This window comes from Mesoplodon mirus, assembly GCF_964341445.2.
Source record: "Mesoplodon mirus genome assembly, chromosome: 4".
Lineage (NCBI taxonomy): Eukaryota > Metazoa > Chordata > Mammalia > Artiodactyla > Ziphiidae > Mesoplodon > Mesoplodon mirus.
Window position 1 is genome coordinate 163,449,137 of NC_138979.1, and position 17,938 is coordinate 163,467,074.

The 17,938-nt window shown below is 39.9% G+C and overlaps 1 protein-coding gene across 2 annotated transcripts in view; it reads right to left on the reverse strand.

Moving 5' to 3' along the window:
• Positions 1 to 2,554: 2,554 nt before the first annotated feature.
• The window catches only part of ALKBH1 (alkB homolog 1, histone H2A dioxygenase), a 32,526-nt gene continuing 17,142 nt past the window's right edge, over positions 2,555 to 17,938 (reverse strand). For both annotated transcript variants that reach the window (XM_082617660.1, XM_082617659.1), the window contains exons 4-6: positions 15,690 to 15,780; positions 5,450 to 5,643; positions 2,555 to 4,601 (exon numbers count right to left, since the gene is read on the reverse strand). In XM_082617660.1, the coding sequence (XP_082473786.1) occupies positions 4,172 to 4,601; positions 5,450 to 5,643; positions 15,690 to 15,780 (715 nt within the window). In that variant the 3' untranslated portion in view covers positions 2,555 to 4,171. The remainder of the gene's footprint in view (positions 4,602 to 5,449; positions 5,644 to 15,689; positions 15,781 to 17,938) is intronic.

Here is a 17,938-nt window from a genome sequence, read left to right on the forward strand (position 1 = left end):
GCAATTTGTGCTGGCGATAGAAAATTTGGGAGATGTAAGATTATAACCCTCCAGCCTTTTCTGTGCATACAAATTGTGCGTACAAAAAAGCACTGGTAAAATGCTTGTGCATTCTGTTGTTAAGCTGTTTTTCTCAGTTAACATATTGAGCTTTCTTCTGATTACTGAATATGTCTCTAAAACGTGATTGATAGTGGTTATATAGTATCTTATTACATAAAATAGTTTCCTCCAACAAGCTCTTCTTGTTAGACAATGTTGATGTTCCTAGATTTGCATTCTAATATATTTCACGTAGAGGCAGAATTACAAGGTTTTTTTTAAATTTAAAAAATTACTATTATTTTTTAATTGGAAAAAAAATTCAAGCATGTATTCTTTATTTAAAAAATGACTCAGGGACTTCCCTGGTGGTGCAGTGGTTAAGAATCCGCCTGCCAATGCAGGGGACACGGGTTCGAGCCCTGGTCCAAGAAGATCCCACATGCTGCGGAGCAACTAAGCCCATGCGCCACAACTACTGAGCCTGCGCTCTAGAGCCCGGGAGCCACAGCTACTGAACCCCGCGTGCCACAACTACTGAAGCCCGCGCGCCTAGTGCCCGTGCTCCGCAACAAGAGAAGCCACCGCAACGAGAAGCCTGCGCATCACAACAAAGAGTAGCCCCCACTCGCCACAACCAGAGAAAGCCTGCAAGCAGCAACGAAGCCAACGCAGCCATAAATAAATAAATAAATAAATAAATAAATAAATAAATAAATAAAAATTTTTAAAAAGGCAAAAAAATTTCAATGTAAAAAAATAGAAATACAGAAAAGCACAAATAGAAGAAACATCAACTATAATCCCACTATCATTCACACTTTGGTATATCTATCCTTCCAGTTTAAAAAATATATTTAAACAATCTATACAGAATTAGGTTACTACGCATGGTTTCATAACTGGATTTTCTCATTAAACACAAGTATTTCCTCATATCTTTACTTGTCCTTCCAAAACATGAATTTTAATGGCTATAGTTTTCCTCTGTATGGTTATGTCATTTCCACTAGGATATAAGCGCCACAAAAGCAGGTACTTTGTGCAAATCAAAGAACAGTGCTCAATAACCATTTATTGAACACATACATGAATTTAATCAACCAACTCCTTGTTGCTGGATATTGAGCTTATTTCAAACTGACTATTACATTCTTATACAAAAATCTTGCAGACAGCTCTAATTACTTCCTTAGACTCAACCAGAAGTGAAATTTATTGGGTCAAATGGTACACATTTTAGAACATAATTAGGATGACCATATAATTTATCATCAAACCAGAACCCTTCTGAGAGGAAAAGGGAACATCATTCAGGACTGCCCTGGCCCAACTGGGATGTACAACAGAATTATAGGTTACATGATGCCAAACTGAGCCTTAGAGGTTATAGCAAGTTACGCTGCCACTTGCAGAGCATGAGTGCCCGTCTCCCCAGACCTAACACTTGTGACTCCACTCTTGATACCACATACATCCTAGAGCAGAGTATCTACCCTGGCATGTTTGATATAAAATAATAAAGAAAACAAAGTATCTTCCCCTTGATGTCTTCTCTTGGTTTCAGGTTCCTTTCTAGGGGTCTGGTTTCCTTTCTAGGTGTTGGCAAACGTTTGCTGTAGAGCCTGGATCGTATCTTTTAGACTTTGTTGCAATTATTCAACTCTGTCATTTTAGCATGAAAGCAACCACAGATAATCCAGAAATGAATCAGTGTGGCTGTGTTCCAATAAAACTATTTATGGACACAGAAATTTGAATTTCATATAATTTTCATGTGTCACTAATATTATTCTTCTGAGTTTTTCCCCCCCACCATTTAAGAATGTACAAATGATAGTTAGTCCACGGGCAGTACAAAAACAGAGGGTAGCTCATAGTTTGCTGACACCTGACTTAGAAAACATCTGGTAGACAACTAAAACAAACTTGGTGGTGGGGGGGGATCATCCTCATTTAAATGTAGAAAAATCACCAATTTTTCCTTTTTCCTTGAGCTGTATAATTTCTGCTGTCAAAGTATAGTTGCATTGTATACATCTTCAACTATATGTGCCTCACAGAAATATACATAAAAACGAGAGAGAAATGAAGTGTGCGAACAATTCTGCTCAGGCTTCTCCACCCCCCAAATGAGTCCAGCAGCACATGCCTAGAGGAAGCGTGGGCTAGGAGAGAGGAGTCTTCCATCCTCTTGGCTGGCCTCAGTTTCCACATGCTTCTCACAGCATACATATCTTGCTTGATGGAGTGTGAATTTACAGTTTGAACATGTATTTTTTGTAAAATATTGACCCTGAACACAAGGCAATACCTTCACCTGATAATCAACTGATTAAAGAGCAATCTTCTAATGCTGAAAGATAAGCTGACTGCTGGATTTACTAAATGACATGTGTTGGTGTTCAGTGGGTCACATATTATGTACACAGTGTTCATATAATGTACATTATGAAAAATTTATGGGTTTTTTCCAGTGGTAATTTTAATTATATAAAATTATCCTATCACAAATGAATTTTAGAACCTATGTATGTACACATAAAGGATGAACCTGTTAATTTTTATTCCTTCAAACAAAAAAACCCCAAGGATTACAATATAAACTCAATATTCAACACTCAGAAGAAACAAAGGCAGGACAGAGGAGAAATGCAAATTTGGCAAGTCATGTTGCAAGCAGCAGGTATCAAAGCAGCTTCTGGTCAGTCGTCCACACAAACAAATAAGCCGGGATGTTTCTAAGAGTCTAGATAGTAATAAAATATTGGCAATATTATGTTTCTAGAAAGGAGCACTAAATTTCCATTATTGTTTGAAATAGCAATATCCATCTAGGAAGATGGTAATAAATATTTTCATTTTATGAGTGAGGAAACTGAGGCCCACCGAGACATAAGGTAACTTAAAGGCTCAGGGTATACCGAGGTGAGCTGGTGGGGGTACACAGATTAAACTCAGTGCTTCGTGCATTTTCCATACTGTCTACAATACAAAAAACAGCAGTGACTAGAGTATCAAGGAATATTCTCTCCTGTGAGACAGCCACAAAGAATACTTAGGGCAGAAACAGCTAGAAGGCTTCAATAGCATGAACAATACAGCAAGTGAAAATAGGAAAAAAATGAATCCCAGATACACTTACCCTCAAACATAGATACAGATCTTTAATTTAAAACTGAGTAAGTTTATTCATGGGGAAAACAGTTACAGAATACCCTCAGGACTTTTTTAGTCCAACAATTAAAACTGCATTTAAAAGCCAACGGGAAGAGTTCAGACCTGAAAGACATCTGGAGAAACTGTCCCTCTTTCCTTGTTTTTTTTTTTTTTTTTTTTTTTTCCGGTATGCGGGCCTCTCACTGTTGTGGCCTCTCCCGTTGCGGAGCACAGGCTCCGGACGCGCAGGCCCAGCGGCCATGGCTCACGGGCCCAGCCGCTCCGCGGCATATGGGATCCTCCCAGACCGGGGCACGAACCCGTATCCCCTGCATCTGCAGGCGGACTCTCAACCACTGCGCCACCAGGGAGGCCCCTTTCCTTGGGTTTATATATATATTTACCTTTTAGGCAAGAGAGATAGCTGTGATTGTCTTTTCTAGGAGATGTGATTTCCAGTTCCACTGTCTTAAGTGTATAGGATTTTTCTGTGAAGGCTAGAGAACATCAAAGAATTTGGTGTTGATTGGAAGAATTAAGAAGGTAAGACTAATGGTTGGTTCATAGAACCACAAATCATTAGATGGGGTGGTGGAAGGTGAATTATGTTTCCCATCAATAAAACCTGAGGTATTTAAAGATTCCACAGACATGGAAACTCACGTCTACCTCGCTCAGAGATAACGGCGAGGCTGAGAGGCTGTGTTGGGAGCTCTTACCTCCTTGGACTTCGCACATACGTTAGTGCCAAAACCTAACTGGGACTGGATCATGTCAAGCACTTCTCTGACCAAAGTGGTTAATCAGTTTTCTCTTCAGGATGGGTTCCAAGGCAACAGTGTGATCAATGACGAGTTTTTCCCTGTCTCTGCTTTTGGTCTGTCTTTGTGCTCAAGTCTGCGGCAATACAAAACAGCATGGTCATTTACTGTAAGACCTGCCTGAGTAAAAGAATGGGGCTCTCCAAGTCTCAGCAGTCAGGGTTTAACCTAGCTCGTTTTACTTGGCTATTCTCATCATCCAGATGGCAGGAACCCTCTGTGGTGACGTCTCTTTTATTCTCCTCCATGAGTTCCAAAGGGAAGTCCTGACCTATGGCCAGCACCTGCCGGACAGTCATGTTAACACGAGCAGTTTTCAAGTAGCTGGCGCACACCTGCCAGTCCTCCACAGAACAGGGCTCCACCACTGAGTCTCTGGGGAGGTCAGCTGGGAGAGGCGTCTCTAGGCAGCAAGGCAAGCTTTCCCCTTCCGGACTGGGAAGGACCCTCGGGACTGCATGGTTCAACAGGCGGCTGAAACCTGACATTACCATGATGTCACCACTGTGCATAAACATGGGGGTGGGCGCTTCATCTCTTTTGAGGCCACCCAGGAGAAAGATGGCAGACTGTCCGAAGCTATAAAAAAAAAAAAGTAAAACAATACACATAGTAAGTTTCTGTTACTATCCATGATTGGGAAAGTTACCGCCCACTGCTTTTTTTTTTTTTTTTTTTGGTTGCACTGTGCAGCTTGTGGGATCTTAGTTCCCTGACCAGGGATTGAACCTGGGTCCACAGCAGTGAAAGCATTAAGTCCTAACCACTGGACCACCAGGGAAGTCCCAATCCTCCTTTTTAAACCATGCTAAGATCCTTCTTTTCCGGCTTGTGTCTATGAGCGACCAGCCCGTGATCTGCTACTTAAACTTATTATAGCCCACAGAACTGCTGCAAAATAAAATCTGAAGCAATTACATAAGCAAATTAAAATTTATTTGGGTCCTTTACTATATATTTATCATTCCTGTTCACTTTAAAGATAAGGCAATTAATAAAATTCATGCACTTTCCTCATGAGATACAGGTGCAGTACTTTGCAAAAATATAAACTTACATTTAGGGAGACAAGGAGAGTAAACTTTTCGGGCTTCTATGCTTTCTCTCCTCTATTCCAAAATGGTTGCTCACTTTGCCTTATGGCCTCTACCACTTATCTATTCCACAGACACTGACAATACCTCTCATTATAAAAGATAGACTCCATGCATCTTGAACAGAAATATTCATTGTAATTTGGTCATTACTCTAAAAGGACTTGGCTAATTTTACTTATGATACATGGCTAAGATGCCCAGAAGTGAAAGATTATAGAGTCCAACCATTTAAAAAATCTAATGTTTTATTTATTTATTTAAGCTTAAAATTGCTTTGGAAAAAGGAATGAACTGATAATAAGTAATTCAAAATCCCTAGACCCAGCTTACCTGAACGAAAGCAGGGGTTTGGAGTGATCTAGTTCAGATTTGTCTACGTGGATTCCTAGTGTGGAGTCTAATCGGTAGTAATTCAGGATACCTGCTTCGGCTCGGAAACCCTGAAATCCACAGGCAGCAGCTACTTGCTCTGAGAGGAAAGCCAGGTCAGAAGGGAAAGGTGTATAATGATCTGCTGAGTATTTCTTTGATAAAAGTAGGGAGAATAAGAAAAATAAACAATGATCTCAGGAAAATAGGAAACTGTGGCATAAGATTAATTACCACTTTAAAATCATCTAATTTACATGTAATATACTGATTGATTGATTTACAATGTTGTGTCAGTTTCTGCTGTACAGCAAAGTGATTCAGTTATACCTATGTATACATTCTTTTTTTTTTTCTTTTTGAGGTATGCGGGCCTCTCACTGTTGTGGCCTCTCCCGCTGCGGAGCACAGGCTCCGGACGCGCAAGCTCAGCGGCCATGGCTCACAGGCCCAGCCGCTCCGCGGCATGTGGGATCTTCCCGGACCAGGGCACGAACCCATGGTCCCCTGCATCGGCAGGCGGAGTCTCAACCACTGTGCCACCAGGGAAGCCCTACATTCTTTTTAATATTCTTTTCCACTATGGTTTATCACAGGATACTGAATATAGTTCCCGGTGCTATACAGTAGGACCTTGTTGTTTATCCATTCTCTATATAATAGTCTGCATCTGCTGACCCTAAACTTCCAATCCCTCCCTCCCCCATGGCAACCACAAGTCTGTTCTCTATTACATGTAATATTAACACAGCATGATTTACTCATCCCTTAAAATTTCTTTTATTGAGGTATAGCTGATTTACGATATTACATTAGTTTCAGGTATACTACATCAATATTCAAAGTTTTTATAGATTATACTCTATTTATAGTTATTATAAAGTACTGGCTATGTTCCCTGTGCTGTACAATATATCCTTGTAGCTTATTTATTTTATACACAGTAGTTTGTACTACTTAGTAGCCATCCATTTTTGAGGCAACCAGTAATCTAATAATGGGTCAATTCAAAATACTGAGCACCTATTATATGGTAGGCACTGTGCTATGCAGTGATACATCAGACACAGTCACGCTGTACAAAGTCAACGTATGAAGCAGTTACACCTCTCTCTGGTATACTCTACTCCCAAACAGGATAGTTCTCTTAGGGTAAAAGGCAACTCAAAACTATCACTACCAAGAGGTGCCTAAGGAAACACGCTGACTAAATGTTATGTAACCTGGATGGGATCCTGGAACAGAAAGTACATCAGTTAAAAATTAAGGAAATATAGATGAAGTATGGACTTCACTATTATGATAATGTATTACTGGGACTTCCCTGGTAGTCCAGCGGTTTAGACTCCACGCTCCCACTGCAGGGGGCCTGGGTTTGATCCCTGGTCAGGGAACTAGATGCCACATGCTGCAACTAACAGCCTGCATGTTACAACTAAAAGATGCTACATGCAGCAACGAAGATCCTATGTGCCCCAACTAAGACCCAGCACAGCCAAATAAATAAATAAATAAATATCAATATTAAAAAAAAAGTATGGGCCTCCCTGGTGGCGCAGTGGTTGAGAGTCCGCCTGCCGATGCAGGGGATACGGGTTCGTGCCCCGGTCTGGGAGGATCCCATATGCCGCGGAGCGGCTGGGCCCGTGAGCCATGGCCGCTGGGCCTGCGCATCCGGAGCCTGTGCTCCGCAACGGGAGAGGCCACAACAGTGAGAGGCCCGCATACCGCAAAAAGAAAAAAAAAAAAAAAAAAAAAAAAGTATTACTATCGGTTCACTAATTGAGAAAAAGGTACCATACTAATATGACGTTAATAAAAGGGAAAACTGGGTGTGGGGTATTTGGGAACTCTGTACTACCTTTTCAACCTTTCTGTAAACCTAAAACTATACTAAAATACAAAGTTTATTTAAAAAAAAAAAAAGGCAACGCGGGGCTTCCCTGGTGGCGCAGTGGTTGAGAGTCCGCCTGCCGATGCAGGGGACATGGGTTCGTGCCCCAGTCCGGGAAGATCCCACATGCCGCAGAGCAGCTGGGCCCGTGAGCCATGGCCGCTGAGCCTGCGCATCCGGAGCCTGTGCTCCACAACGGGAGAGGCCACAACAGTGAGAGGCCCACGTACCACAAAAAAAAAAAAAAAAAAAGGGCAACTCAAATACTATAGCTAGTTTGATTTTGGACCCCTCAGCCTGCAACGTAGTTTCATGTGATTTCACTAGTCAATCTGATGGGATGACATGCTCAAAACATCTGAATATAAACTGACTTACACTGTGGTCAAGGCACAACCTTAAAATGGAAGTAATTTTCAGCACTTTACCCCCGAACTGCCTCTATTTTTTGTACCTAAGGATCATAAATATCCTTTTTCTTTTAAAAAACAAAAAACAAAGGCCAGAACACACTCTCTACAAAACATATACAATTTCTGAGAATGACAAGGCAGCAGCCTCCTACGCAGAGGAGGCTGAGGGCTAGTCTGGCTATGTAAGCCAGCAGCATCCTGATACTCTTCCTTGGGCTGATGCTCCTCTCTCATTCCTCCCATTACTCAGTCAACCTCAAATCTGATTAGAAAATCCACTTTTGTCTCACATCCCCACTAGTGTTGACTAGCTGAAGCAATGGTCATAGCTCTGGAGAGAACTGAGCTTTTTTTTTTTTTTTTTTTTTTTTGTCTTCAGTAAGTGATTATTACTGGGACAAAAGACAATTGGTACACACCTGCTCCAAAGCACAGAGGATTCAATACAGCAGAAACAGGAATCCATTAACAGGAATGCGAACAGTAACAACAACTAGAAACCTATCACACACACACTAATCTTTCATCCACATTTAAAAAAATGGGCTTCAGTATATTTTTGTTATTTCAGTATGTTAACAACATACTTATTTCCTGTTTCTCTTCCTCATTTTTCTTTTATTAGTCATCAATTTTATACATATTAGTGTATACATGTCAATCCCAATCTCCCAATTCATCACACCCCCACCCCCACCGCTTTCCCCCCTTGGTGTCTATACGTTTGTTCTCTACAGCTGTGTGTCAATTTCTGCCCTGTAAACCAATTCATCTGTACCATTTTTCTAGGTTCCACATATATGCGTTAATATACGATACTGGTTTTTCTCTTTCTCACTTACTTCACTCTGTATGACAGTCTACAGATCCATCCACATCTCAACAAATGACCCAATTTCGTTCCTTTTTATGCCTGAGTAATATTCCATTGTATATATGTACCACAACTTCTTTATCCATTCGTTTGTCGATGGGCATTTAGGTTGCTTCGATGACCTGGCTATTGTAAATAATGCTGCAATGAACACTGGGGTGCATTGAGTTATGGTTTTCCCTGGGTATATGCCCAGTAGTGGGATTGCTGGGACATATGGTAATTCTGTTTTTAGTTTTTGAAGGAACCTCCTACTGTTCTCTGTAGTGGCTGTATCAATTTACATTCCCACCAACAGTGCAAGAGAGCTCCCTTTTCTCCACACCCTCTCCAGCATTTGTTGTTTGTAGATTTTCTCATGATGCCCATTCTAAATGGTGTGAGGTGATACCTCATTGTAGTTTTGATTTGCTTTTCTCTAAAAATTAGTGATGTTGAGCAGCTTTTCATGTGCTTCTTGGCCATCTGTCTTCTTTGGAGAATGTCTATTTAGGTCTTCTGCCCATTTTTGGATTGGGTTGTTTGTTTTTTTAATATTGAGCTGCATGAGCTGTTTATATATTTTGGAGATTAATCCTTTTTCTGTTGATTCGTTTGCGAATATTTTCTCCCATTCTGAGGGTTGTCTTTTCGTCTTGTTTATGGTTTCCTTTGCTGTGCAAAAGCTTTGAAATTTCATTAGGTCCCATTTGTTTATTTTTGTTTTTATTTCCATTACTCTAGGAGGTGGATCAAAAAAGACCTTGCTGTGATTTATGTCAAGGAGTGTTCTTCCTATGTTTTCCTATAAGAGTTTTACAGTGTCCGGTCTTACATTTAGGTCTCTAATCCATTTTGAGTTTATTTTTCTGCATGGTGTTAGGGAGTGTTCTAATTTCATTCTTTTACATGTAGCTGTCCAGTTTCCCAGCACCATTTATTGAAGAGACTGTCTTTTCTTCATTGTATATCCTTGCTTCCTTTGTCATAGACTAGTTGAACATAGGTGCATGGGTTTATCTCTGGGCTTTCTATCTTGTTCCATTGATCTATGCTTCTGTTTCTGTGCCAGTACCATATTTTCTTGATTACTGAAGCTTTGTAGTATAGTCTGAAGTTGGGGAGTCTGATTCCTCCAGCTCTGTTTTTTCCCTCAACACTGCTTTGGCTATTCGGGGTCTTTTGTGTCACTATACAAATTTTAAGATTTTTTGTTCTAGTTCTGTAAAAATGCCATCGGTAATTTGATAGGGATTACATTGAATCTGGAGATTGCTTTGGGTAGTACAGTCATTTTCACAATATTGTTTCTTCCAATCCAAGAACATGGTATATCTCTCCATCTGTTGTTATCATCTTTAATTTCTTTCATCAGTGTCTTATAGTTTTCTGCATATAGGTCTTTTGTCTCACTAGTTAGGTTTATTCCTAGGTATTTAATTCTTTTTGTTGAAATGGTAAATGGGAGTGTTTCCTTAATTTCTCTTTCAGATTTTTCATCATTAGCGTATAGGAATGCAAGAGATTTCTGTGCATTAATTCTGTATCCTGCAACTTTACCAAATTCATTGATTAGCTGTAGTAGTTTTCTGGTGGCATCTTTAGGATTCTCCATGTATAGTACGATGTCGTCTGCAAACAGTGACAGTTTTACTTCTTCTTTTCCAATTTGTATTCCTTTAATTGCTTTTTCTTCTGATTGCCGTGGCTAGGACTTCCAAAACTAGGTTGAATGATAGTGGTGAGAGTGGACATCCTTGTCTTGTTCCTGATCTTAGAGGAAATGCTTTCAGTTTTTCACCACCAAGAATGATGTTTGCTGTGGGTTTGTCATATATGGCCTTTATTATGTTGAGGTAGGTTCCCTCTATGCCCACTTTCTGGAGAGTTTTTATCATAAATGGGTGTATTTTGTCAAAAGCTTTTTTTGCATCTCCTGAGATTATCATGTTTTTTTTTCTTCAATTTGTTAATATGGTGTACCACACTGATTGATTTGCATATATTGAAGAATCCTTGCATTCCTGGGATAAATCCCACTTGATCATGGTGTATGATCCTTTTAACGTGTTGCTGGATTCCATTTGCTAGTACTTTGTTCAGGAGTTTCACATCTATATTCATCAGTGATATTGGTCTGTAATTTTCTTTTTTTGTAGTGTCTTTGTCTGGTTTTGGTATCAGGGTGACGGTGGCCCCATAGAATGAGTTTGGGAGTATTCCTTCCTCCGCCATTTTTTGGAAGAGTTTGAGAAGGATGGGTGTTAGCTCTTCTCTGTATGTTTGACAGAATTCACCTGTGAAGCCATCTGGTCCTGGACCTTTGTTTGTTGAGAGATTTTTAAGCACAGTTTCAATTTCATTACTTGTGACTGGTCTGTTCATATTTTCTATTCCTTTTTCCTGGTTCAGTCTTGGAAGATTATACTTTTTTAAAAATTTGTCCATTTCTTCCAGGTTGTCCATTTTATTGGCATAGAGTTGCTTGTAGTAGTCTCTTAGGATGCTTTGTATTTCTGTGGTGACTGTTGTAACTTCTCCTTTTTCATTTCTAATTTTATTGATTTGAGTCCTCTCCCTGTTTTTCGTGATGAGTCTGGCTAATGGTTTATCAATTTTGTTTATCTTCTCAAAGAACCAGCTTTTAGTTTTATTGATCTTTGCTATTGTTTTCTTTGTTTCTATTTATTTCTGCTCTGATCTTTATGATTTCGTTCCTTCTACTAACTTTGGGTTTTTTCTTCTTTCTCTAGTTCCTTTAGGTGTAAGGTTAGATTGTTTATTTGAGATTCTTCTTGTTTCTTGAGGTAGGCTTGTATAGCTATAAACTTCCCTCTTAGAACTGCTTTTGCTGCATCCCATAGGTTTTGGATCGTCGTGTTTTCATTGTCATCTGTCTCTAGGTATTTTCTGATTTCCTCTTTGATTACTTCAGTGATCTCTTGGTTATTTAATAACATATTGTTTAGCCTCCATGTGTTTGTGTTTTTTACGTTTTTTCCCTGTAATGGATTTCTAATCTCATAGCATTGTGATCAGAAAAGATGCTTGATATGATTTCAATTTTCTTAAATTTACTGAGGCTGGATTTGTGACCCAAGATGTGATCTATACTGGAGAATGTTGTGTGTGCACTTGAGAAGAAAGTGTAATCTGTTGTTTTTGGATGTAATGTCCTATAAATATAAGTTAAATCTATCTGGTCTATTGTCTCATTTAAAGCTTCTGTTTCCTTATTTATTTTCATTTTGGATGATCTGTCCATTGGTGTGAGGTGTTAAAGTCCCCCACTATTATTGTGTTACTGTCAGTTTCCTCTTTTATAGCTGTTAGCAGCTGCGTTATGTATTGAGGTGCTCCTATGTTGGGTGCATATACAATTATAATTGTTATATCTTCTTCTTGGATTGATCCCTTGATCATTATGCAGCTTCATTCCTTGTCTCTTTTAACATTCTTTAAAGTCTATTTTATCTGATATGAGTATTGCTACTCCAGCTTTCTTTTGATTTCCATTTGCATGGAGTATCTTTTTCCATCCCCTCACTTTCAGTCTGTATGTGTCCTTAGGTCTCTTGTAGACAGCATATAGATAGGTCTTGTTTTTGTATCCATTCAGTGAGCCTCTGTCTTTTGGTTGGAGCATTTAATTCATTCACGTTTAAGGTAATTATTGACATGTATGTTCCTATGACCATTTTCTTTATTGTTTTGGGTTTGTTTTTGTATGTCCTTTTCTTCTTTTGTGTTTCTCACTTAGAGAAGTTCCTTTAGCATTTGTTGTAGAGCTGGTTTGGTGGTGCTGAATTCTCTTAGCTTTTGCTTGTCTGTAAAGCTTTTGATTTCTCCATCGAATCTGAATGAGATCCTTGCTGGGTAGAGTAATCTTGGTTGTAGGTTCTTCCCTTTCATCACTTTAATTATATCATGCCATACCCCTCTGGCTTGTAGAGTTTCTGCTGAGAAATCAGCTGTTAACCTTATGGGAGTTCCCTTGTATGTTATTTGTCATTTTACCCTTGCTGCTTTCAATAATTTTTCTTTATCTTTAATTTTTGCCAATTTGATTATTATGTGTCTCGATGTGTTTCTCCTTGGGTTTCTCCTGTATGGGACACTTTATGCTTCCTGGACTTGGGTGGCTATTTCCTTTCCCATGTTAGGGAAGTTTTTGACTCTAATCTCTTTAAAAATTTTCTCAGGTCCTTCCTCTCTCTCTTTTCCTTTTGGGACCCCTATAATGCGAATGTTGTTGTGTTTAATGTTGTCCCAGAGGTCTCCTAGGCTGTCTTCATTTCTTTTCATTTTTTTTTCTTTATTCTGTTCTGCAGCAGTGCATTCCACCATTCTATCTTCCAGGTCACTTATCCGTTCTTCTGCCTCAGTTATTCTGCTATTGATTCCTTCTAGTGTAGTTTGCATTTCAGTTATTGTATTGTTCATCTCTGTTTGCTCTTCAATTCTTCCAGGTCTTCGTTAAACATTTCTTGCATCTTCTCGATCTTTGTCTCCATTCTTTTTCCGAGGTCCTGGATCATCTTCACTATCATTATTCTGAATTCTTTTTCTGGAAGGTTGCCTATCTCCACTTCATTTAGTTGTTTTTCTGGGGTTTTATCTTGTTCCTTCATCTGGTACATAGCCCTCTGCCTTTTCATCTTATCTATCTTTCTGTGAATGTGGTTTTTGTTCCCCAGGCTACAGGACTGTAGTTCTTCTTGCTTCTGGTGTCTGCCCTCTGGTGGATGTGGCTATCTAAGAGGCTTGTGCAAGTTTCCTGGTGGCGGGTAGAGCTGTTGCTCTGGTGGGCAGAGCTCAGTAAAACTTTAATCCACTTGACTGCTGGTGGGTGGAGCTGGGTTCCCCGCCCCCCACCCCACTGGTTGTCTGGCCTGAGACAACCGAACACTGGAGACTACCTGGGTTCTTTGTTGGGGCTAATGGCGGACTCTGGGAGGGCTCACACCAAGGAGTACTTCCCAGAACTTCTGCTGGCAGTGTCCTTGTCCCCACGGTGAGCCACAGCCACCGCCCGCCTCTGCAGGAGACCCTCCAACAGTAGCAGGTACGTCTGGTTCAGTCTCCCCTGGGGTCACTGATCCTTCCCCTGGGTCCCGATGCGCACACTACTTTGTGTATGCCCTGCAAAAGTGCAGTCTCTGTTTCCCGCAGTCCTGTCAAAGTCCTGCAATCAAATCCCACTAGCCTTCAAAGTCTGATTCTCTAGGAATTCCTCCTCCCGTTGCCGGACCCCCAGGTTGGGAAGCCTGACGTGGGGCTCAGAACCTTCACTCCAGTGGGTGGACTTCTGTGGTATAAGTGTTCTCCAGTCTGTGAGTCACCCACCCAGCAGTTATGGGATTTGATTTTACTGTGAGTACACCCCTCCTACCATCTCATTGTGGCTTCTCCTTTGTCTTTGGATGTGGGGTATCTTTTTTTGGTGAGTTCCAGTGTCTTCCTGTTGATGTTTGTCCAGCAGCTAGCTGTGATTCTGGTGTTCTCACAAGAGGGAGTGAGAGCACGTCCTTCTACTCCGCCATCTTGGTTCGGGGCTGAGAAGTGAGCTTTAATTTCACGTTAAGAAAGACTTTTCTGAAAAGTCTTTGATGGATGGCCAAGCCTCTTCAGTTGGAATCTGTTTTACTTTTTTCTTCTTTTCCTGAATTGCAAGTAAGAGCTCCTATTTAATTTCTCAAAACTAAGGGTGTAGTTAGAGAACTTTAAGGTTTCTTCTACCATTTTGTTTTAGTCCTTCAGAAGACCAGCCACTTAGAGCTCCTATTCTAGCACTAGACTGCCTCTGCTATAATGAAAGAATTACCTTTTTGGGCTTTCATCCCTATCCAAACTATCTATGTACTACTCTTCTTTCTTAATTCTCTTTCTCTTTTTCTGATTACCCTTTCAGTGTTTTTGATAATTTTCACTCCATGTTTTTCTTAGTAAATGGGGCTAACTTATTCCTTGGAGAATAACAATATCTACAGTAAAATTAATATCATAAAAAACAATAAGCTAACATTTAATACATTTAACTGCTTAGAATAGCCAGGCACTGTTGTTATTACTACAAAGGAATTAATCATTTAATCCTCACAACCACCTTATGAGGGAGGCACTACCCATATTGAAGGCAAGATTCAAATCCAGGCTGTCTAACCCAAAGAAAACCACACGGCCATTTCCCCAAATACAGATGTCTAGTTTTCCATTAAATCTATATCACTAAAAATAAGAATTTTATCATGAATAGTTCTGAGCAACATTTACCATTATTTTGAGTAGTTACCATATTTATTAATGAGCTGGGTTGACTGAAACTATGGAGCTCTTAAAACGTAACTGATTAGTAGGAAGATGGTCTATACCAATTTGCTTTATTCAGTTTACTCTCAGAATTAGTCTTTCCACTTGGTGGCAAACATCTCATTGTGAAAAGAGGCACTGAGATGCCAGCGATAAAGGCGCCATTTTCTGAATCATAGGGTCAGGAAAGAAGAAATTGTACCTCAAGAAAACATGGAACTTTGTTAACTGTAGGACATTCTTTCCCATCTCTCCTGCTCAGACCTTATATAGCAGTCAGAGGTGTCTAGATCTTGAAAGTTCTTTTGTGAGTTGATAGAAGAGAATACCAGAAGTACATGGAGCTTCTTTTACTCCAGGCACATATTATGTAGAAAATAAATGATCAACAAACACTAAATAATAACGGAAATAAAGATTGTAATTGAGAACTGCTCTTTAATATAGTAAAGAAAAATCTGTATCCCTGAAACCTCCCCAGAAGCAGCACCAATGACTTCTGATAAAATAATATAACCTGAGAGCATATGAAAAAGTAATTTTCTCTTGATAAATTATTCATTCCTCTTGAGATACCATATCAAGAGGATTTTAGGAGGGAATAAATGAAAGAAATCCTTCCACATATGTATAATCTGGTACTTTAAGCTTGGCCAGGAAAAAGTCAAACTATGCGGGCCCAAAAAGAATAAAAATGGAAAAACAATGGAATTAGCAAGAAAATTTTAATACCTTATTGTCCCAGTTATAATGGTAGCCTAGGGTCACCCAGCGCAGTTTCTCTAGTAAACTTCGGGGTCTCCGTTTATTCACTTCTTTATACCTGCAAAGATTGGAGACAAAAGATGATTTATTCACTTCAAATGGTAGCAATAACCTGCTGTATGGATCCTGGAGTCTAAATTTGGTATTCTATATAAGCTGTTAGCCAAGACCTCCACAGGGGAAATTAGAACAGAAATGAGTTGACCAAGAATACAATACTACGGGGGCTTTCCTGGTGGCACAGTGGTTGAGAATCTGCCTGCCAATGCAGGGGACACGGGTTCGAGCCCTGGTCTGGGAGGATCCCACATGCCGCGGAGCAACTGGGCCCGTGAGCCACAACTACTGAGCCTGTGCGTCTGGAGTCTGTGCTCCGCAACAAGAGAGGCCGCGAGAGCGAGAGGCCCGCACACCGCGATGAAGAGTGGCCCCTGCTCGCTGCAACTAGAGAAAGGCCTCGCACAGAAACGAAGACCCAACAGAGCCAAAAATAAATAAATAAATAAATTTATAAAAAAAAGAATACAATACTACTAAAACACGTTAGCATTTCTAATTTCTAATCGTTGGTTCTAAATCCTCTGCTGAATGGGATCAATCTTAAATGTCGAGTCTCCAGCATCTCAATAATAATTAAACAAAATGACAACAGAAATGCCTTTACCCGTCCATGGGAAATGGGACAAAGAGCCCTACAGATAACTGAAAATTTGGCTAACAGAACATGTTCAATTTGGTTTGCTAAAAGCAGGACGCAATTAATTACAGCTATCAACTATGAGTAGAATAATGGCGGCTTCCCAGAATTTCAGTTTCGGGGAAAAAAACATTTGGCAAAATACAGTATACAATCAAAAATTACTGGTTTAACATGACTTCTTTAACCCCATATAACAACTTAAGATAACTGAGGCCCAGCTAACAATTAAGGGCCACTGTAATTGATTTGGTTTCTGACATTCCCTTATTCAAACCACAGGAGGTTTCTGTAAAATGGAGGTATCCTTTCTGTAATTATATCTTGTTTAATCACATCTATGGGATTAACTACTCTTTTTCTTTTTTCTTTTTTGGCCGCGCTGCGTGGCTTGCGGGATCTTAGTTCCCCGACCAGGGACTGAACCCAGGGCATTTGTCAGTGAAAGCACAGAGTCCTAACCACTGGACCATTAGGGAATTCCCTAACTACTCTCCTTCTGAAGAGGAAGCTTGTTTGTTTGATTTACCTCTAAATATCTAAAAATACAAGAATGCTAGGTCTAATCATTTTATTTAGTTTGTTTTTTCTATGTAATTTACATCATTAATCAATCAAGAAAATTTTGGGGGGGTCTAAGAACCACTGCTCTTTAAAACAGAAAAGATCAGGCTGCTTTAAGGAGTTTATATTTTGACAGGAGACGACAGATAAGTATATGAAATGAGGGGAAAATTTAAGGCAGTCTAAAATCTAGCACTAAACTGAGTAGCACAAGAGTTGGTGGGCCACTAGAGTTAAGAAAAAGGAGAGCTCAAAGTCAAGTGTCTAATCAGTTAAGGCTTCATGGCAGAGTTGGGGAGTTGAGTATGGCACTGAAGAATGGCCAGCATTTAAACAAGGAGTGATGCAACAGGCAGTATAGGCACAAAGCATGAACAGAAGCAAAGGATTTATTATAGGCTCACACTGTAAGTGGCACTCATCTTGAGGTCTGACAAAGTTTACAGAATAGATGCTATCTGTCCTCAAAGAGTTTACATTCTAAGGAAATTGCCACACAGACATACATCAAGACCAGTAACTCAATAAAAAGAATGGATCAAACACTGATATATTTAGGACAGCTGTGAAGAAAAGAAGCATAGCAGGTCCGACTGCTATCCTTTGAAAGCACTGCATATTAGGTTGGCCCTTGGCAAGCATCTGGAACTTGGATTCTGGGGAGGTTCACACCATTGCCAGAACTGACTGTGCCTACATTGTCTGTATAAACAATACAGTTTATGCTGAACACCTGCCTTCCTTCTGGGAGTCTGAATTCTGGTACCTGTCAGGCAGAGACTGCCTATGTGCCATCCCCTAGTAAAAATCTGGGCACTGAGCTTCTTTAAATCATGCTGATGCTGCTGGTCCAGGAACCACACTTTGAGAAACACCATTCTAGCCAAAATTAAAAAACAAAACACCTTCTATCTCTTTCTAGCTCAATAAAAGATCATATTATTCTTGATAAAGA